The 20,878-nt window shown below is 34.0% G+C and overlaps 1 protein-coding gene across 1 annotated transcript; it reads left to right on the forward strand.

Annotated features, from left to right (window-relative positions):
* Positions 1 to 4,679: 4,679 nt before the first annotated feature.
* LOC127881983 (endoglucanase-like) lies at positions 4,680 to 20,443 on the forward strand. The gene is made up of 4 exons (XM_052430323.1): positions 4,680 to 4,757; positions 15,549 to 15,688; positions 16,484 to 16,598; positions 20,120 to 20,443. Exons 1-4 carry the CDS (start codon positions 4,721 to 4,723, stop codon positions 20,440 to 20,442), a joined length of 615 nt encoding a protein of 204 aa, XP_052286283.1. The 5' UTR covers positions 4,680 to 4,720; the 3' UTR covers position 20,443.
* The last annotated feature ends 435 nt before the right edge of the window (positions 20,444 to 20,878 follow it).

The following is a 20,878-nucleotide window of genomic DNA, read 5'->3' on the forward strand; positions in this document are numbered from 1 at the left end:
CACTTTCCACTTTTATGACATATTTTGTTGAAATGAAATCTCTTCTTAGCAAATATCATTGAAAATTCCACCTCAGGATTTCCTATGCAGACATCAATTTTTTTTTTCAAAAAATGCATTTAAAATATGCACCATACATTTCATTGAAATGTAACATTGGTACAAACACAAACAATAATAGAGCTTGTATTGATCAATCCCTAAGAAAAAGCGGAGACAAATGTTAATCTCAATTGTTTTTTTTAAATAATTGATTAAGGACTAATATTGTATCATCATTGAGCTTATACAAATCAAGAACTTTGCAAATAATGCAAATTAAATGTACACCACACAATGCACTGAAGTGTACAATTTGCTAATCCTTAGCATGCTGGGAAATTTGTCGTCTGCTAAAGTGTTGTCTGCTGAATTTCTAAAATTAGCATTTTCTTAGATTTTTTTCACAGAATACTTTCAGAATAGCAAACAGTTTGAATCCTGATGAGACGCCACGTTCTGTGGCGTCTCATCTGGGTCCAAACAGTTTGCAAAGGCCTTTAAAGTTTGATTCCAGCGCTGAAAGGGTTACGATACCAACATGAATAATATAGGGCTAGTATTTACAGAGCCTTGGCCCTTACGCAAAAAGCAATGACATATGTAAACAAAACTGAAAGCGGTCTAACAATTAAAAAATGACTAAAGTTATATTGTCCTTTAGCTTATACAAAGTTATGAGTTAGTAAATAATGCAAATTAAATGTGAAACACACAATGCATTGAAGTGTCACATATCTAAAGATACCAACATGATTATCATAGGTCAATTATTGACCGAGCCTTTTGAAAAGAGCATTGACATACACATTCAAAACCGAGACTGGTTAAAAAAAAAAATGCCTAAAATTGTATAATCTCTGAGCTAATACAAAATTATGCCTTTGCAATTCATGTAAATAAAATGTGCACCACACAATTTATTGAAGTGTAACATTTGCAAAAATACCAACATGATCAAAATAGTGCTACTATTGACGGAGTCTATTGAAAAAAGCCTCAACATATGTTGATAACACGTTTAACTAAAAAAATTAAAAAATAACTGAAATTGTATCATCTTGGAGCTAATACAAAATTATGCCTTTGCAAATAATACAAATAAAATTAGCATCACACAATGCGTTGAAATGTAATGTTTGTAAAGATACCCATAAGATTAATATAGGGCTAGTATTGACTGAGCCTTTCGAAAAGAGCCACGACATATGTTGATCAAACTGATAGTGATTACAAAATAAAAAAAATGACTAAAATGGTATTATCTTTGAGCTAACACAAAATTATGCCTTTGCAAATAATGCAAATTAAATTTGCACCACACAATGCATTGAAATGCAACGTTTGTAAAGACACCAACATGATATATATAGGGCTAGTATTGACTGAGCCTTTCAAAAAAGAGCCACGACATATGTTGATGAAACTGATAGTGGTAAAAAAATAAAAAAATGACTAAAATTGTATTGCTTTTGTGCTCATTCAAAATCATGAATTTGCAAATAATACAAATAAAATTAGCATCACTCAATGCGTTGAATTGTAACGTTTGTAAAGATACCAATAAGATTAATATAGGGCTAGTATTGACTGAGCCTTTCGAAAAGAGCCACGACATATGTTGATCAAACTGATAGTGATTACAAAATAAAAAATGACTAAAGTTGTATAATCTTTGAGCTAATACAAAATTATGCCTCTGCAAATAATACAAATAAAATTAGCATCACTCAATGCGTTGAAATGTAATGTCTGTAAAGATACCCATAAGATTAATATAGGGCTAGTATTGACTAAGCCTTTCAAAAATAGCCACGGCATATGTTGATGAAACTGAAAGTGGTAAAATATAAAAAAATGACTAAAATTGTATTGCCTTTGTGCTCATTCAAAATCATGAATTTGCAAATAAAACAAATAAAATTAGCATCACTCAATGCGTTAAAATGTAATGTTTGTAAAGATACCCATAAGATTAATATAGGGCTAGTATTGACTGAGCCTTTCAAAAAGAGCCACGACATATGTAGATGAAACTGATAGTGGTAAAAATTAAAAAATGAATTAAATTGTATTGCCTTTGTGCTCATTTAAAATCATGAATTTGCTAACAATACAAATAAAATTAGCATCACACAATGCGTTGAAGTGTAACGTTTGTAAGAATACCAAAATCAATAGTATAGAGCTTTATTTGACCAAGCCTTTTGAAAAAAGCCACGACACACGTTTCTCGGATTATGGAAGTGTAAACAATGATACGCATGATTTGGTGAAAATACCCACCGTTGTTTTATAAGTAAATACAAAGCATAGTCGAAAACAAATGAAACAATAAGATGTATCAAACTCAACAAACCTTTGCAATGAATACTTCTGTGTTGGCAACACTTGGTTAATTTGTACTCTTATTATTTCTCGATTGCTTTGTCACGGTCTCGCTTTGTCAAAATGGCGGCTGTTAAAATTTGCCTCGAAGCGCGAAGTCTCGTTGGGTCGCAAGTCTCGTTCCCTTTTGCGTAACAACGCGATAGCTTGTTCTTCGGTTCAGTGAGTGTCTCATCCCTTTTGTTTGTATAGGTCCCTGATTTAAAACTAGATAAGGTTAAAACTGATCACGTGTTTATCCCTAGTTTATTATCTATGTTACTTAGAAAATGTGATTTCATAGCTAATGTAAACCGTCTCTATGTCTATAAAATGACGTTGAATCAAAGGAATGTCTTTTTTAAATCGGCATCAAATTTACCTTTCAAATGGCATTCCGTTAACAACGAACAACAGGTCGGATACGATTGACAATGTAATGCCTCGGACCCCGTGATACACATATTGACACTAAAGTGACGACACTAAAGTGACGAAGACTACCACAGACGCCGCTTGTCGGCTCATCTAGCATGTTGATATAAAAAATAATCCTTTGAAACATAACCCAGTTTAATTCTTAGGGGCATGGTTGCAAAACACAGTGTCATAGTTTGTTTAATATATACAGTAATTAAGGATTATGCATTGTGCTATTATAAACGTTCAAAAAAAGAAATAGTGTAGAGTGTTTTGTAGCGCCATACATTACCATACATAGTGTATATATCTACTGAATATATTAACATTATTTACATGCTTATTCTAATGGCAAAGCTTAGAAAGACACTGACTGACAAATAAATAAGCTCATGTGATTACTGATATATCTATGTTTGTTCATGTTTTATGAGAATGTATAAATAAACAATGACATTTTTGTTTGCATTTAATATTTAATATACAGCTACAAACTTAGTGCAGCTAAGACTGTGATTTATGAATTGATTTAAAATTGCTAGTAAATTTGTGACGACAGATTTAAAGAGGACACAAGTTTACGAAAGAAAACTCTGTGAGATACCTATATGTAGAAAATATTGCAATAGCAAAACAAGTATGCTGTCCCTCAGTTCTGCATCATTATAAATTGAAAATCCTTACAACAAAAATTGATTTGACACAATACATAATTTTGATAACCTATGTTAAATCAGGTTATGCAAGAATCTTAAGATCAATTGAGACGTAATAAAACAAACTGTTTTTCAACTTTCCTTGATAACACCAGTATTTGGTTTTTAAAGGGTGATATAAAGAACGCTCCCACTTAAAGGATCAATACCGAGACCTTCGAATCGCCAAGCAGACACCATACCCAGTACGCTACAGCCACCGAACTATCTTAGAACTCTAGAGGCTAAATAAGCCAAAGACCTATAGAATACATATTTTTATAGGTCTTTGAATAAGCTAACAGGTATAAAATATTAGATCTAAAAGCTTGCAGATGTAAAACGCTTCCTCCAGCAAAAAATAAGATTTAAATGTTCGGATGCATTATTAGTGTATGGAAACAATTATAATTGTTTGTTCATATAAATGTCAAAATTTTTATTACATTACACGGTTATCAAATAATCGTTTGCCCGTAAATTAGGGAGCAACTATTATTATATAAGTAATTTTAATATAAACGTTTTTATCAACAGGGTTTCTCTCTTAGGTTCGAAGAATGTGTTGTGGCCAACATTCCGTATTAATCTGGAGCGGTATCGCGACATAGTACCGTAATTGCCGCGACATCTTTTAAAATATGTCGCCCGACGTGTCATAAATGTAAGCCGATGAACAACGAAACTCGTATTCGTTCCTAAGACTCGATTTTGTTTACGCTTAATCGATTAAAGAAGATTGCCACAGTTAATGCTCGTAAGGTTCACGCAAACTCGATTGAAGGCGACGGTACTTGGTTGCCACAGTTACTGGATTACATCAACCTCCGCGCAGAGATTTGACTGGACTTAATCATGCCTTCATAACCGACCACGTGATGATTGCCAAGGCACGAGATACAATAATTTTACCGTTGTTATTTTTACTTTTTTTTTAGATTTAGGTATATTTTTTATTATAATCCTTAAAAATGAACACTATTTTCAAAATAACTTTTTTTATTTAACTTTTCATACTATAATACCAAATCTGGATTTATCTGGTATGGCAGTGATAGAATGTGAGAAGAAAGACAACTCTGCGTGGAGATTGGGATTGCATTACCTGTTGGGTAGATAGTCATAGTACACTTGATTTCACTCGCTACCTATGCAATATACTCGACGGATCATTATACACGGTCAGCGTAATTGTGAAGATGAAAGTCTGCCTTACTGTTGTGTTACTATGTTTTGGTGAGTGATATTTTGTTTTTTGTTATAACTATATTTGTAACGTTTTATTACTATTAAACTAACCTTATCGTGGTGAAAAAAAGAAATTTATAACTCTTGACATGTATTGGATATTTCATAAATAAAGGCACGAGCAGGTACAATGGTACAGAAGCCGTCATATGTGGTTGTCTTTACCGCTATTTACATTCAGTTGAGGGTTTTAATAAATTGATTGGTTGATTTGTACTCAAATTATTTATTTTCCTTACACTCCTAATGAGAAATATTATTTTCAAAGTAAAGAGCAAAAACACACTTTCCGGTAAATTGTATGGGGCCCAGGGCGAGAATGAACGGCGACATTTTGCCAAATCCTCACATAGAATATTGTATGTACATGAGTATAAGCTTATTCAAATATGGAGGTAGATATTTTATAGCCTGATGAATTTATGTGAAACAATGTTATTATTTTTCTGACGCATCTGAATGTATGAATCCGAGAAATATTAGTTCCCATGTTAATATTAAGTATGAAAAGGAAACACAATGATCGCAATCCTGGTTAAATAACAATTGTCGCTTTATAATATTAATATAAAATTGTTTTCAATGAAAGTTAATTTCCATTCTAAAATGTAACAATAGATGTATATGTTTTGTTTGTCAATAGACATGTTTTTGATTATGTTGTTTCATGGTAGATTTAAAAATGAATCGTTGTTAATTAACAATAACAGAGGAACGTCTTAGTACATTGGTCATAGTGCAAAGGGGAAAAATAGTATTAACCGACCATCTCATCTTAAATTGCTTTTACCACAAGTATTACTAATACAGTCAGTTTGCCGGAAGAATTTCTGACCAATCCTAAATGAGCAACACTCTTAACATCAAACGAATCTTGATGTTGTATGTGTTCTTGTTGTCATCGTTGTTGTCTATAATTATAAATGAATTTATTTTATCATCGCCTTGGTGTAAATTTATGGCTACATTCTTAACTTAATATTTAATAACACACATACAAAAACAGTTATTTTACGCTCATTCCAAATGCTCGCTTTTTGTTGGAATTATATAATTGTAAAAATCTCAAACGTGTGTAGTTCTTAACTTCCTAAATAAATGCATAATACGCACGCATGCTTCATGTACAACAAATATTATTTTCTATGGTAATTAGTTCAAATTACCCTTAAGTAGGATAACTAATGTTTTAACAAATCAGAGCAGCATAATTGTTGTATTCATACGCAGTTGTTATGTAGGCATTCTTAGTTAATACTCGAACAATTAACTGAAATATTTTGTTGGGTTCTCTGTCAAATAAAACAATGACATTGATGGAACACCCGTTTCGAATTGTGTGGAATATAAAAACGGAAAATCTGTCCTTCCATTATGTATTTATCAATGTGTTCTTAAACTGTTTCAACTGTTTCAATATGCATTAGTACAGAAAAGGGGAGTTGTGTTTTTTCTGTGCTTTAATGAAATGAATCTAAGGATTGCTTACTAGTTTAGAATTAATCAACTCCGAGAGCGCTAATAAAGTCACTGTAACAATAACTTAATTAATAGTTTGTATAAGATATAACTGATTCATTTTGCTCTGTTCCTATTTTATTATTTGACAAAGTTAACTTAGTTTATTAAAACCAAAGTAGTTGATACATATGCGCCATTGAGCTATGTTATTACCCTTACGCATTGGTCAAATAATTAGTATCATAATTGCGAATTCGTATGAACTTTTAAAAACAAAATTAATCTTTAAATCCAAGGTTTTGTGCTTAATATTTGGGATGTCATTCTTTTTTAACTTTTTTTATAATGCGGTTAGTAAAATAGTTATGGGTATTAAATAGCTAATTTTTGCAATGAAACAGTAAATAATTATGCTGATTGTAATTTTTTTTTATTACCTCCAAAGAGGATTGCTACCTCGGCCGAAAATTATTGTGTAAAAACCCGGGTCTACCTTGGGAAAGAAACATGCAATCCCGGCCCAAGCTGTTACTATCGTCACAAGTATGTGACGGGATATCGGACTGCCCGCTAGGCGAGGACGAAGTGTGCATCAAGTGTAAGTTATATTTCTTGTTGGTACCTTCATTAATTCTGTATCCGTCTATGGTAGAAAACAATAAAAGAAAGTTAATTATCAAACATTAACATGCAACTGAGTGTCGCCGTTGAAATAGACAAAAACATTGTCGAATATAATATAAATTTTATACGCCTCCCATCAGGGACCTATACAAACAAAAGGGATGAGACACTCACTGAACCGAAGAACAAGCTATCGCGTTGTTACGCAAAAGGGAACGAGACTTGCGACCCAACGAGACTTCGCGCTTCGAGGCAAATTTTAACAGCCGCCATTTTGACAAAGCGAGACCGTGACAAAGCAATCGAGAAATAATAAGAGTACAAATTAACCAAGTGTTGCCAACACAGAAGTATTCATTGCAAAGGTTTGTTGAGTTTGATACATCTTATTGTTTCATTTGTTTTCGACTATGCTTTGTATTTACTTATAAAACAACGGTGGGTATTTTCACCAAATCATGCGTATCATTGTTTACACTTCCATAATCCGAGAAACGTGTGTCGTGGCTTTTTTCAAAAGGCTTGGTCAAATAAAGCTCTATACTATTGATTTTGGTATTCTTACAAACGTTACACTTCAACGCATTGTGTGATGCTAATTTTATTTGTATTGTTAGCAAATTCATGATTTTAAATGAGCACAAAGGCAATACAATTTAAGTCATTTTTTAATTTTTACCACTATCAGTTTCATCTACATATGTCGTGGCTCTTTTTGAAAGGCTCAGTCAATACTAGCCCTATATTAATCTTATGGGTATCTTTACAAACATTACATTTTAACGCATTGAGTGATGCTAATTTTATTTGTTTTATTTGCAAATTCATGATTTTGAATGAGCACAAAGGCAATACAATTTTAGTCATTTTTTTATATTTTACCACTTTCAGTTTCATCAACATATGCCGTGGCTATTTTTGAAAGGCTTAGTCAATACTAGCCCTATATTAATCTTATGGGTATCTTTACAGACATTACATTTCAACGCATTGAGTGATGCTAATTTTATTTGTATTATTTGCAGAGGCATAATTTTGTATTAGCTCAAAGATTATACAACTTTAGTCATTTTTTATTTTGTAATCACTATCAGTTTGATCAACATATGTCGTGGCTCTTTTCGAAAGGCTCAGTCAATACTAGCCCTATATTAATCTTATTGGTATCTTTACAAACATTACAATTCAACGCATTGAGTGATGCTAATTTTATTTGTATTATTTGCAAATTCATGATTTTGAATGAGCACAAAAGCAATACAATTTTAGTCATTTTTTTATTTTTTTACCACTATCAGTTTCATCAACATATGTCGTGGCTCTTTTTTGAAAGGCTCAGTCAATACTAGCCCTATATATATCATGTTGGTGTCTTTACAAACGTTGCATTTCAATGCATTGTGTGGTGAAAATTTAATTTGCATTATTTGCAAAGGCATAATTTTGTGTTAGCTCAAAGATAATACCATTTTAGTCATTTTTTTTATTTTGTAATCACTATCAGTTTGATCAACATATGTCGTGGCTCTTTTCGAAAGGCTCAGTCAATACTAGCCCTATATTAATCTTATGGGTATCTTTACAAACATTACATTTCAACGCATTGTGTGATGCTAATTTTATTTGTATTATTTGCAAAGGCATAATTTTGTATTAGCTCCAAGATGATACAATTTCAGTTATTTTTTAATTTTTTTAGTTAAACGTGTTATCAACATATGTTGAGGCTTTTTTCAATAGACTCCGTCAATAGTAGCACTATTTTGATCATGTTGGTATTTTTGCAAATGTTACACTTCAATAAATTGTGTGGTGCACATTTTATTTACATGAATTGCAAAGGCATAATTTTGTATTAGCTCAGAGATTATACAATTTTAGGCATTTTTTTTTTAACCAGTCTCGGTTTTGAATGTGTATGTCAATGCTCTTTTCAAAAGGCTCGGTCAATAATTGACCTATGATAATCATGTTGGTATCTTTAGATATGTGACACTTCAATGCATTGTGTGTTTCACATTTAATTTGCATTATTTACTAACTCATAACTTTGTATAAGCTAAAGGACAATATAACTTTAGTCATTTTTTAATTGTTAGACCGCTTTCAGTTTTGTTTACATATGTCATTGCTTTTTGCGTAAGGGCCAAGGCTCTGTAAATACTAGCCCTATATTATTCATGTTGGTATCGTAACCCTTTCAGCGCTGGAATCAAACTTTAAAGGCCTTTGCAAACTGTTTGGACCCAGATGAGACGCCACAGAACGTGGCGTCTCATCAGGATTCAAACTGTTTGCTATTCTGAAAGTATTCTGTGAAAAAAATCTAAGAAAATGCTAATTTTAGAAATTCAGCAGACAACACTTTAGCAGACGACAAATTTCCCAGCATGCTAAGGATTAGCAAATTGTACACTTCAGTGCATTGTGTGGTGTACATTTAATTTGCATTATTTGCAAAGTTCTTGATTTGTATAAGCTCAATGATGATACAATATTAGTCCTTAATCAATTATTTAAAAAAAACAATTGAGATTAACATTTGTCTCCGCTTTTTCTTAGGGATTGATCAATACAAGCTCTATTATTGTTTGTGTTTGTACCAATGTTACATTTCAATGAAATGTATGGTGCATATTTTAAATGCATTTTTTGAAAAAAAAAATTGATGTCTGCATAGGAAATCCTGAGGTGGAATTTTCAATGATATTTGCTAAGAAGAGATTTCATTTCAACAAAATATGTCATAAAAGTGGAAAGTGTCGTTCCTTATTAGCCTGTGCGGACTGCACAGGCTAATCTGGGACGACACTTTACGCACATGCATTATGCCAAGTTTTCTCAAAACACGAGACATATAATCGTTCTCATTCACAGAATGTTTGGCCAATTTTTTTTAAAATATAAATTTAATAACTATTATTCTAGAAAAAAAATTGAAAAATTGCAAAGGTCATATTTCTTTATCATTGGAGAAAACATTTATTCTGAGATATTTTCAAGAGTTTGTTTCCACATTGTTAATGCTTCTATTAAGAATTTCTGAAATGTGTAGATAATTGTTATTCAATTAATGCAAAAAATCGGAATTCTTACATAAATATTTCAATTAATTTTATTAATATGTTGATACAACTAAGTACATTTTTATGTCCATCTGTCTGGTCGTCTGAAATTCCGTCACACTTTGCGTTTAGGTTTTGCGTTAACGTTTCGAAAAATGTGGAAAAAGGTGGCATAGTCTATTAGTCTTCCTATGGTGGCAAGCCATGTTTTCAATAAATGATGGTGACTGTGTAAACATTTTATTAACTGATTTTTAGAATATGTTTTGTTTTATGCTTTTAGAATGCCTAGAAAACGCAAAAGAGGATCCCTTACGGTGAAACGCAAGTACCACTACATAACATCTGAACAGCCAAAGGAAGAAAACCATGTTGCCAGTGAACCCCTGGTGAACATTAAAGCTACAACATATTCTTCAACCCAGTCAGAAAGTGAAAATGTGCAGTTCACAAGTGATCATAGTTATGCTATTGATGAAGACTCCACATTATGAGCTTGACTCCTTCCAGGAGACAAACAATGATAAGCCTGAAGCTGATGTGATGGAATGTAGTTCAGGGCTTCTAGAAATGGAAGTGGAGACGACAACCTTCTCAGACTTTGCTGTGGAACTTAAACTGCAAAATTTTTCATCTCAGTTCGTTGTAAAGGAATTAGAGCATTCAATTCAAATGTTACAGTTGTACGCAAATGACAGTCTGACAGCAATCAAGTTATCGGTTGAAATTAAGAGTGATTTTACGTGCTCTGTCTATGTGCATCGGAAATGCATTCCGAGATCTCACCAAATTTGGACTGGACTGCCACAACATATCAATCGCGTTGCTTATGTTCTGGTGTTATAGGAAAGACTGTTAAAATTTGATGTCTGCATAGGAAATCCTGAGGTGGAATTTTCAATTATTTTTTTTTCGCATAGATAGTCGATGTAGGGATATAGATAAATGAAATTAACTAGTTTATATAGATGGAGTTATTAATTTTACTTATAGATTTCTCTCTAAATAAAATGATTGTACTTTATATACTCTAAGGAACCATATCGCTATACATAAACTATAGTTTTGCTTTAGTATAGGTTGTCAACACAGGGATTTTACTTATACTTAACTACAATTAAGTGTAGCATAGGTAGAGGTATATCATACAGCTTTTACATTGTCAGTATTACTCAATTCTATATTTCTAAAAAAAAAATTACGAATGAAAAAACAATGCAAGTATATACTTTATGCAGTTATATGTGTCCTAATTTTATATAAATGTATGTAATTCTTGTTTAAAAAAAGTCATTTAATAATTATATTTTTCACTTATGAACTTTGGTACAGACAGGTCACTATGTATTAACAATATTAACATTCTCACGAAAACATGTTTATTCCTTATATTGTAAAAGGAACTTTTTTCGAAGTGATGCATGATTTGTATTTACTTCAAAAGCATGCTGTTATTGTAAATGTAATGTAAATGACGATTAGCTTAAGTCAGAATAAACTTTTATGTTCTATTAACTGCATTTAAATCTTTGTCCATAATTTTGTTAAAACCATTCTACAACACGTTTTATATTAATTTCTTTGAAAATAATTAAAGGAATAAAACACTAAACTCCTTTGTACACACTATTTAGTAGTAACTGTAAATGCCTGATTCAATTGTCTCATCATTATTACACCGTATCATGTGTCCACTGTTTTGGATATCTTACTTGCATGTGCGAGGATTTGATTTATTAATGTTGTTTTATATATTGATTGTTCGAGATATATATGATAATAAAACGAATAAAACATGAGTATATATATATATATATATATATATATATATATATATATATATATATATATATATATATATATATATATATATATATATATATATATATATATATATATATATATATATATATATATATAGAACTACTAAACACGAAAACCTTTCTTGTTTTTTGTTTGGTTTGTACGCAAAATGCAGAACTAAAAAAATGCATCCAATATTTATTACCTCGTAAATTCTGTTGATGTTTTTTATGACATGACCTCGAAATCCTGATACACTTTTATACTCCGCACCACAAACAGGACAAATATAGCACAGCTCTTTCGTGCTTGCTTGCGATTTATTGTTTGCCTCATCATCAGTATAATCACCTTATACCAAATCTAAATCTATGTCGTCATCCCATGAAAGGAAATCTTTATGTTTAGAAGACATTTTCAGTAAATTCCATGAATTCCGACGTTCACTATGACTTAAGGGAGTCCAAATGAATATTAAAATGACATTCGAAAATTTGCTGCGTCGGAGGTTAAAAGAACAATTATACATTTTGAGTTGTTTGCACTTAACATGTCTTGATAATGTTGCTATTTTAAACAAAACATGGTAACATTTTAATTCTATTAAAAGACCGGTCTTTTGTACATGCACATACGTGCGATAAACAACGGCAATTTAACCCTGGCGAAACAACCGGCAATTAATATTCATCAAAGAGTCCGATAATTGGGTGCCCGTTTGACATACTGTGTAATAATAAGACTAATTAATGATTTATTTTGAGATCAACAACGCAACAATTAAGCGAATAGGTACTTGTTTATTTAACATAATATAATTTGAATCCGAAAAAAACGTAACGCGTTAAATAAGCGAAATCCCTCGCAATCGATATCGTGTAGCCGCATTATCGCTACACAGGGACCAATCGATCGAGATTATCAAATCTTGCGCACCGGTTTATTATCGCTACACCGGGACCAATCGATCGAGATTAAAGTATAGGTCCCTGATCTCGCGCACCGGTTTATTTTGCGTGCTGTAACGGGATATCGCGAGGTTGCTAATCCCTTTGTTTGTATAGGTCCCTGTTTAAATTTAATGAATTATGTGTACTTTATTTTTTCACTCTTACGCTTAGAATTAATGCCAAATATCTTTTTAAGGGCAATTCTTGTTAGTTGTGTCGGTATCGACGTTGTGCTTGCAATAACTTGGTTTGTTCGGAATTTCATTGAAGTTAACTGCAGTTGTGTTGGTATTGGCGTTGTGCTTGAAATAACTTGGTTGGTTAGTTAAAGTAAAGCTGTGCTTGCATTAACTTGGTTGGTTAGGAATTTCATTGTCGGTATCGGCGCTGTGCTTGCAATAACTTGGTTGGTTAGGAATTTCATTGTCGGTATCGGCGTTGTGCTTGCAATAACTTGGTTGGTTTGGAATTCATTGCCGGTATCGGCGTTGTGCTTGCAATAACTTTGTTGGTTAGGAATTTCATTGTCGGTATCGGAGTTTTGCTTGCAAGGACTTGGTTGGTTAGGAATTTCATCGTCGGTATCGGCGTTGTGCTTGGCATAACTTGGTTGGTTTGGAATTTCATTAAAGAAAACTTCAGTTGTGTCGGCATCGACGTCGTGATTGCAATAACTTGGTTGGTTATTTGAAGTAAAGCTGTGCTTGCAATAACTTGGTTGGTTAGGAATTTCATTGTCGGTATCGGCGTTGTGCTTGCAATAACTTGGTTTGTTAGGAATTTCATTGCCGGTATCGGCGTTGTGCTTGCAATGACTTGGTAGGCTAGGAATTTCATTGCCGATATCAGCGTTGTGCTTGCAATAACTTGGCTGGTTAGGAATTTCATGAAGAAAACTACTGCTGTGTCGGCATCGACGGCGTGATTGCAATAACTTGGCTGGTTTGGAATTAAATTGAAGTAAAGTATAGTTGTGTCGGTGTCGGCATTGTGCTTGCAATGGCTTGCTTGGTTAGGAATTTTATCGAAGTAAACTACAGTTGTGTCGGTATCGGCGCTGTGCTTGCAATTACTTGGTTGATTATGAATTTCATTAAAGTAAATAACATTTGATTAATGGTTTCATCAACAGTATATTTATACTATTTATTTACTTAACACCTTTATATTTATTGGTGTAATGCAGATGAGAACTGCGCATAAACAAAACATCCGGGCCTTTAACCCACTTATGTCTAGCGTCTAGAAAAAAAGCCTTGGCAAACAGCGTAGACCCAGATGAGACGCCGCATGATGCGGCCTCTCATCAGGGTCTGCGCCGTTTGCCTAAAAGAATTTTTATAAGAAATATTCTAAATATAGGAATAAATATACTAGACATCCCTTATTTTGGAAATATATTGATCCAATTTAGAAGGACGGGAGAGTCCGCTAGGTATGAATGGGTTAATCAGATCAATGCCATTTGATATGAATGATCTGACTGAGTATCGTTCATTACAAACCGAGCACTATATACCGGTAGATGTATGATTAGAGCATCGTTCATTACAAACCAAGCACTATATACCGGTAGATGTATGATTAGAGCATCGTTCATTACAAACCGAGCACTGTATACCGGTAGATGTATGATTAGAGCATCGTTCATTACAAACCGAGCACTATATACCGGTAGATGTATGATTAGAGCATCGTTCATTACAAACCGAGCACTATATACCGGTAGATGTATGATAAGAGCATCGTTCATTACAAACCGAGCACTATATACCGGTAGATGTATGATTAGAGCATCGTTCATTACAGACCGAACACTATATACCGGTAGATGTATGATTAGAGCATCGTTCATTACAAACCGAGCACTATATACCGGTAGATGTATGATTAGAGCAACGTTCATTACAAACCGAGCACTATATACCGGTAGATGTATGATTAGAGCATCGTTCATTACAAACCGAGCACTATATACCGGTAGATGTATGATTAGAGCATCGTTCATTACAAACCGAGCACTATATACCGGTAGATGTATGATTAGAGCATCGTTCATTACAAACCGAACACTATATACCGGTAGATGTATGATTAGAGCATCGATCAACAACGGTATGGGCAGTACTCTGTAAAAAGCGGGTTTAATGCATGTGCGTAAAGTGTCGTCCCAGATTAGCATGTGCTATATTAGCACAGGCTAATCAGAGACGACATTTTCCGCTTGTATTATATTTTTCGTTAATATATAGTCTCTTCTAAGCAAACGCCCAGTTTAGGCGGAAAGTGTCGTCCCTGATTAGCCTGTGCGTACTGCACATGATAACAGGGATGACACTTTGCGCACATGCATTAAACCCCCTTATAACAGAGCACGGCCCATATGTTTGTTTAGGTCCCTAGATATTACAAGCACTTTTATTCACCCTCACTTTCGATTTAGTTGCGGCATTGAATAATTTAACCGATCTTTATGATTTAACGGACTATCTTTATCCACAAAACTAGTATTATTTAGATGTATCGATAGAGAACAACACCTCAGCAGAGACGTAACAGGGGCCTATACAAACCTTTTAAACTTGTTCTTCAGACATTTTTTTTTCTTGTTTTACCAATAAATATAAACCTGCAAAATGATCATTACACATACACCAACACATTACTGATTTTGTTTCAACTTTATATTAAAGTAATCGATACAGAACAGTATAACATCACGACATGGTTCTTTAACTTGAAATTCTATTCCGCCTCACCTGCGGTCCAGGTGTGTGGTTGACAGAGGCGCAACAGAAGTGCATAAGAAATTCCCGGCGGTATAACGGCAAGACATTATCTACAACTAGTACTTCTACCACTCACTTCCGTTGCAGGTGCATGGTTGACGGATGCGAACCCGCTGTGCACTGGAAGTCCCAAAATGCTAAACGGCAAGATGTGCGCCTCAACCACACGGTACGCTGACGGCAACAAAGGCGCGTGTGGCTGCGGGCCATCCAGCGGCAACAACCAGGTAGGGGCAATTGTCACAATCAACTCTATCATTATTGGGTAACTGAGCTTTATGCACGTGCGTCAAGTGTCTTCCCAGATAAACCTGTGCAGTCCGCAAAGGCTTATCAAGGACGACATTTTCAGTTTGTATGGTATTTTTCGTCAAAAGAAAGTCTCCTCTTACCAACAATTCATTTTATTCGAAAAGTAATGCCCCTTTTTAGACTGTGTGGACTGCACAACTAATCTGGAACGACACTTCACGCCCGTTCTTTAAGTAAAGTTTTCACAGAACTAGGCCCATATAATGTATGTCCTCAATTAAAGCGAAAGTGGAATCCGACAAGAGCTAAAAAATTTAGGCTAAATCGAAGCTGGCATCCTTTAAAATAACATTTTGATTATATGAATATGTGCAATAGTTCTTTGTACGAGAGGCGCACGTTCACAAACATATATGTTATATGATTCAAACAGTGACGAAATATAGCTTTTGACGTTAACGTTTATAGTTTATTGTTATTTTTACGTTGCCATACAAGGAAAAAGAGAGATCGCCACAACAACTAATTAATTATTCAAAGCTCAATGTTCAGTACTTCGATAAACAATAGATAAAACCTAGCTTTCAATCTTGGAATGATGCTGATGATGGTGATGATGGTGGTGGTGATTATGATGATGATGATGATGATTATGATGATGATGATGATGATGATAACGATGACGATGATAAGCAGGATGATGAAGGTGAGGATGATAATGAGGAGGGGGGAAGGATGTCGACAAATGTAAGAGAAAACATTGATTTCAGTTTCCATGGGCAAAGAGCGCGTATTTGGCGTCAGCCAATCAGGCTCTGTTTGACTGTGACGGCAAAACATGGTGCGGTCAGGCGTGCGGAAAATGCGTCAAGCTCACTACTACTGGTAACTTTTTTTTAACTGCAGACATATTTTATATCCTAAAGGAAATAATGATATTGTAACAAATATACAGTTGGCCCATACATACCTAACGGATAAAATGGTTAGACCTAAAGTTCGGTCCGTGTACATACCGTCTTTTCGTTTTGCATTCGACAACACGAAACACGAAAATAAACGCATATCAGTTCATATTCCGATTTTCATATAACCGAAACAAATACAAAAAACAAAGAACAAATCGACTTATTTATATCGTTTTTCGTTTTACTAATTACAAAACAAAACACGAAACGTGTTTGTCTATTCCTTTTTCGTTTCAATTTAAGTTACAAAAAAAAATCAATATTTGAAAATTGGAACAAAGCGCCTGCTCTCATTTATCGTTCTTGATTTGATAAAACGATACATGGAAAACGGAAAACGAGGGGCGCTGCGCAGCTTTATTTGGATGATAACTCATGATTAATCTTAGTGAGCAGTTTCCTCCCTTTGAAACTATTATTTTGAATAATAAAATGTTCACTATTACATGTATTATAGAGGAAGAAAAGACGAGTCTTGGAACAGCTCTTTTTGGCTAGTCTAATGGAATAATGATTAGATCAACAGTAAAGTTATATAACGATACCAATATAAATGCCTGCTTTTGTTTCAAGTCATTGGATTTGATTTAATGTATAAAATGCATTAAAATAAGCATTGCACAATAAAATATCTTTGCTCGGCGTAGCGTTTCTCTTCAAGTAATAAAAAACAATCGAATTATTTACTACACTGTATTCATATCTGTTTAAGAAATGAAATAAAAATCCACATTATTGCTAAACATATACACATGTACATTCAATTAGTATGGTGAATTATTCCTAAGCGCATGCACGGCCTCATAAAGCCCTGTCATGGCACGTCGTGTGCCGTCCTGGCTCATACACTTCGGGTAACTGGCTGGCGGTGGGGTCTCATACCAGGTGTCCATGCAGTTCTTGCATCGAACCAGTGATTTGCAACAAATTGCAAATGTAGGGTGCGACACTGGTCCTGAATGTTACAATTTATGTTGTTATAAAGCTATCGGTGCACGCACTGAGTCTTTTTAAATTTTATCAGCATGATTATATTTGGTGTTCCCTTTAAATAATAAAGAAAATTTGCTTATAACAATTAAAAAATTATTTGAAACTCTTTGCGAGAACACATCATTCAAATAACAGAAAAATCAACGCTAAGTATAAAACATTATGTCAATGGATTTTATTTTATAAGTACAACTCTGACGTTGCTACAAATTTATTTATTCATTTTTAATAACGTTTTTGTTTGGTGTACAGATTTGTCCAATTTGTGAAGGACTTTTAAAATGAAATGGATGTGTATAAAACGAATAAAGTAATACACTTTTCGACTTATAAATGTACTTTAACAGATCATGCAAGCGAAAGCTTGATGGCGCGCTCCTCATATATGTCATTGACTCAGCAAATCATTCACGTATTGTTACAAATGTAAACACTTTTCTATAATGGCATTCGAGTTTCATTTTAGGAGACAACCGAGGTCATAAACGGAATATTTCAACGATTGCAAGTAGATTCTCTAGGCGTGACGCATGATAATCGCCTTCTTTAAGTAACGTAACGTTAAAAGGAAAAAATATTAAGCGGCGTTATAATATCATTGGAATGTACATATCTTGTTAGCAATAACTTAATCTTGGGCGCTCTTTCAGGAACATTAAATATGCTGTTTAATAAGTTATTAAATTGGTACATTTATTAATTATATTTAAGTTAATTTCATTTTCTTCAAGCGCACAGCATATAAAGTGTTTGATTATAACTCTTGTTTAAGAGCTAAAATCACTAGACATATCACAATGCAGTTGTTAAATGCAACACGTATTTGTTATTAATCGAACGAATTGGATATTATGTATAAGACACCTTGCACTTAACCGTTCCATAAGATTAAAACATTTTTTTTTATATAATCTCCTTTCGTCCTGTTCTTTCTTTCAATAGTGGCTGTACTAATACAACTTTGCCATTCTATTATGTAAGGTGACGTTAAAAGTAAAACATAGGGACATTGTAGCAGCCGCCGCCGATTATTGTGTCTTTAAAATGTCATTCGGGTCTAACGGGTAATACAAATATGAATACGGGACTCAGGGGACGGGGTATTGCAGCTCTTAAAATGTAAGGAACACCCCCTTGATAATAGGATTAAAACGAGTTGTTTTTTTGTAAAATAAGTACTGAGTTTACATAGCATAGGGGCAAAGAACAAGAAGTGTAATAAGAGGCTTATTATAGCCCTATCTAATCGGCTGGATCGGCATGAAATACCGGTACGTTGGAAAACCTTTCGATGTCAAGATTAGGATAATTTCAAATTGGAAAAAAAAACAATACCTGGAAAAACAACTGAAAATATCCACGTCTCTGTCCCTTACGGGCGTGTCTATACCTCCACGAAAAAAAGCACGTAGGAAGCCATGCTGATGGAAATAAGTTATTAAGTCTTATGTAAGGGAGAAAAATACGCGCAAAAAGCCCCTAATGAGTTACCTCCCCAAGACAGCAGCACATCCTGCAAACGCCACTCGTTTTTCGTTTTTCGTATACCGTTCTTTCAAACTAAGAACGGTAAACGGGATCAAACAATCCGGTTCAATTTTCAAACATTTATTTTTGTTATATGATTTGAAACAAAAAATGAACAGGGGAATCAATTTCGTTTTTTGTTTTACAATAAGTTCAACGAAAAACGATATAAAGAAGTTAATTTTGTTTTCGTATCCTGTTTAAGTTTCGGTTATTAGAAAATCGGAATATGAACGTATATGCGTTGATTTTCGTGTTTCGTTGTTTCGAATGTAAAACGAAAAAGGAAAAGACGGTATATACACGGACCAAGTTCTACTACAATATCGGTGATCTTTCCCTTGGGATAGTAATCAAACGGTGCACGCACAACTACTTGACTGTTATGTTAAATATAATTTATTTATATCAATTAACGTTTTTTCCACATAATTATTTATTAATAGAATATCATCAACAGGTAACAGGCATAATAAGCCGATTAAAAAACCTGTAAATTAAAGAAAATTTAACTGAAGAGACAGATTAAAGTTTTGGTCACAATACACACTTGTTGTTTCCCTTTTCAGTGCTGAAATAGCTCGCACATATTCGCAACCAAGTCGTTGCGAATTACATGTAAATATATGCCCAACAAAGTTTTACAAAATAGTAGCTTCGTTCTGGGTAAGATGGACTTAATGAATGTGCGTAAAGTTTCAAGATAAGCCTGTGCAGTCCTCATCAGAGACGAAACATTCCGCCTAAACTGGATTTTTGCTAGGAATAGACTTTCTTTAAACGAAGAATATCATTAAAACGGAAAGTGTCGTCCCTGATAACCCTGCGCGGACTACACAGGCTTAACCTGGGACGACACTTTGCGCACATGCGTGGCTTATATACATAAATTGGAAATAAAGTTTGTTTTACTACCAGGTGGTTTTGTCTCTGGACAAGGCGCGGGCACGGCCGCGGGTCAGACGAAGGTGTTCATGATAGCAAACCTCTGCCCAATCCCACCAATTGGTAGTAACCCGAACTGGTGCAATCAAGTAGGGACAAACGGCGTCAACCAGTATGGCTACGGATGGCACTTTAGCCTCGAAAACGGCGACAATCAGATCACTGGCATGAATTGGGACAACCCGGAAGTGACGTGGGAATGGACCAATTGTGATCTTGGTAACCTACAAGATGCCCGCACCCCTACGTACTGCATGTACAGACAGTGTCAGTGTAGAGATGCTGGAAAGAAGTAAAGCTTAATGACTCGCGCTTGTATATATTTTTATAAAATTGAAAAACAGCAATACCTGTTTTAATCAACATCTGATTACCGCTGACTTTTTTTTCACTTCTTTCAAAACGTTTGCTGCGATTTGAATGTTTTGTTTTTGTGCTATACATTTAATTCGAATGAACTAATATTTAGCTAGAACCATCTGTTGTTAATAGAAAAATAAAATAAAATATTTGGGTCACCCGTGTCGTTATTTTTTTTCTCACTTTAATAACATACATATTTCAGCATCAGTATACACTATAAATAAAAATATTAGGCAGTAACACAAAAATGGAGTGAATAAGTGAAAAACAAAACAGTTGAAAAACTTCTCTCTGTCTCTCTGTATATATTAAACTGATTTAAAGACGGGTTAATCACGTGGCCATCAAGATGGCGACCTGCATGACAAA

The sequence above is a fragment of the Dreissena polymorpha genome, chromosome 5 (assembly GCF_020536995.1).
Source record: "Dreissena polymorpha isolate Duluth1 chromosome 5, UMN_Dpol_1.0, whole genome shotgun sequence".
NCBI classification, from domain to species: Eukaryota; Metazoa; Mollusca; class Bivalvia; order Myida; family Dreissenidae; genus Dreissena; species Dreissena polymorpha.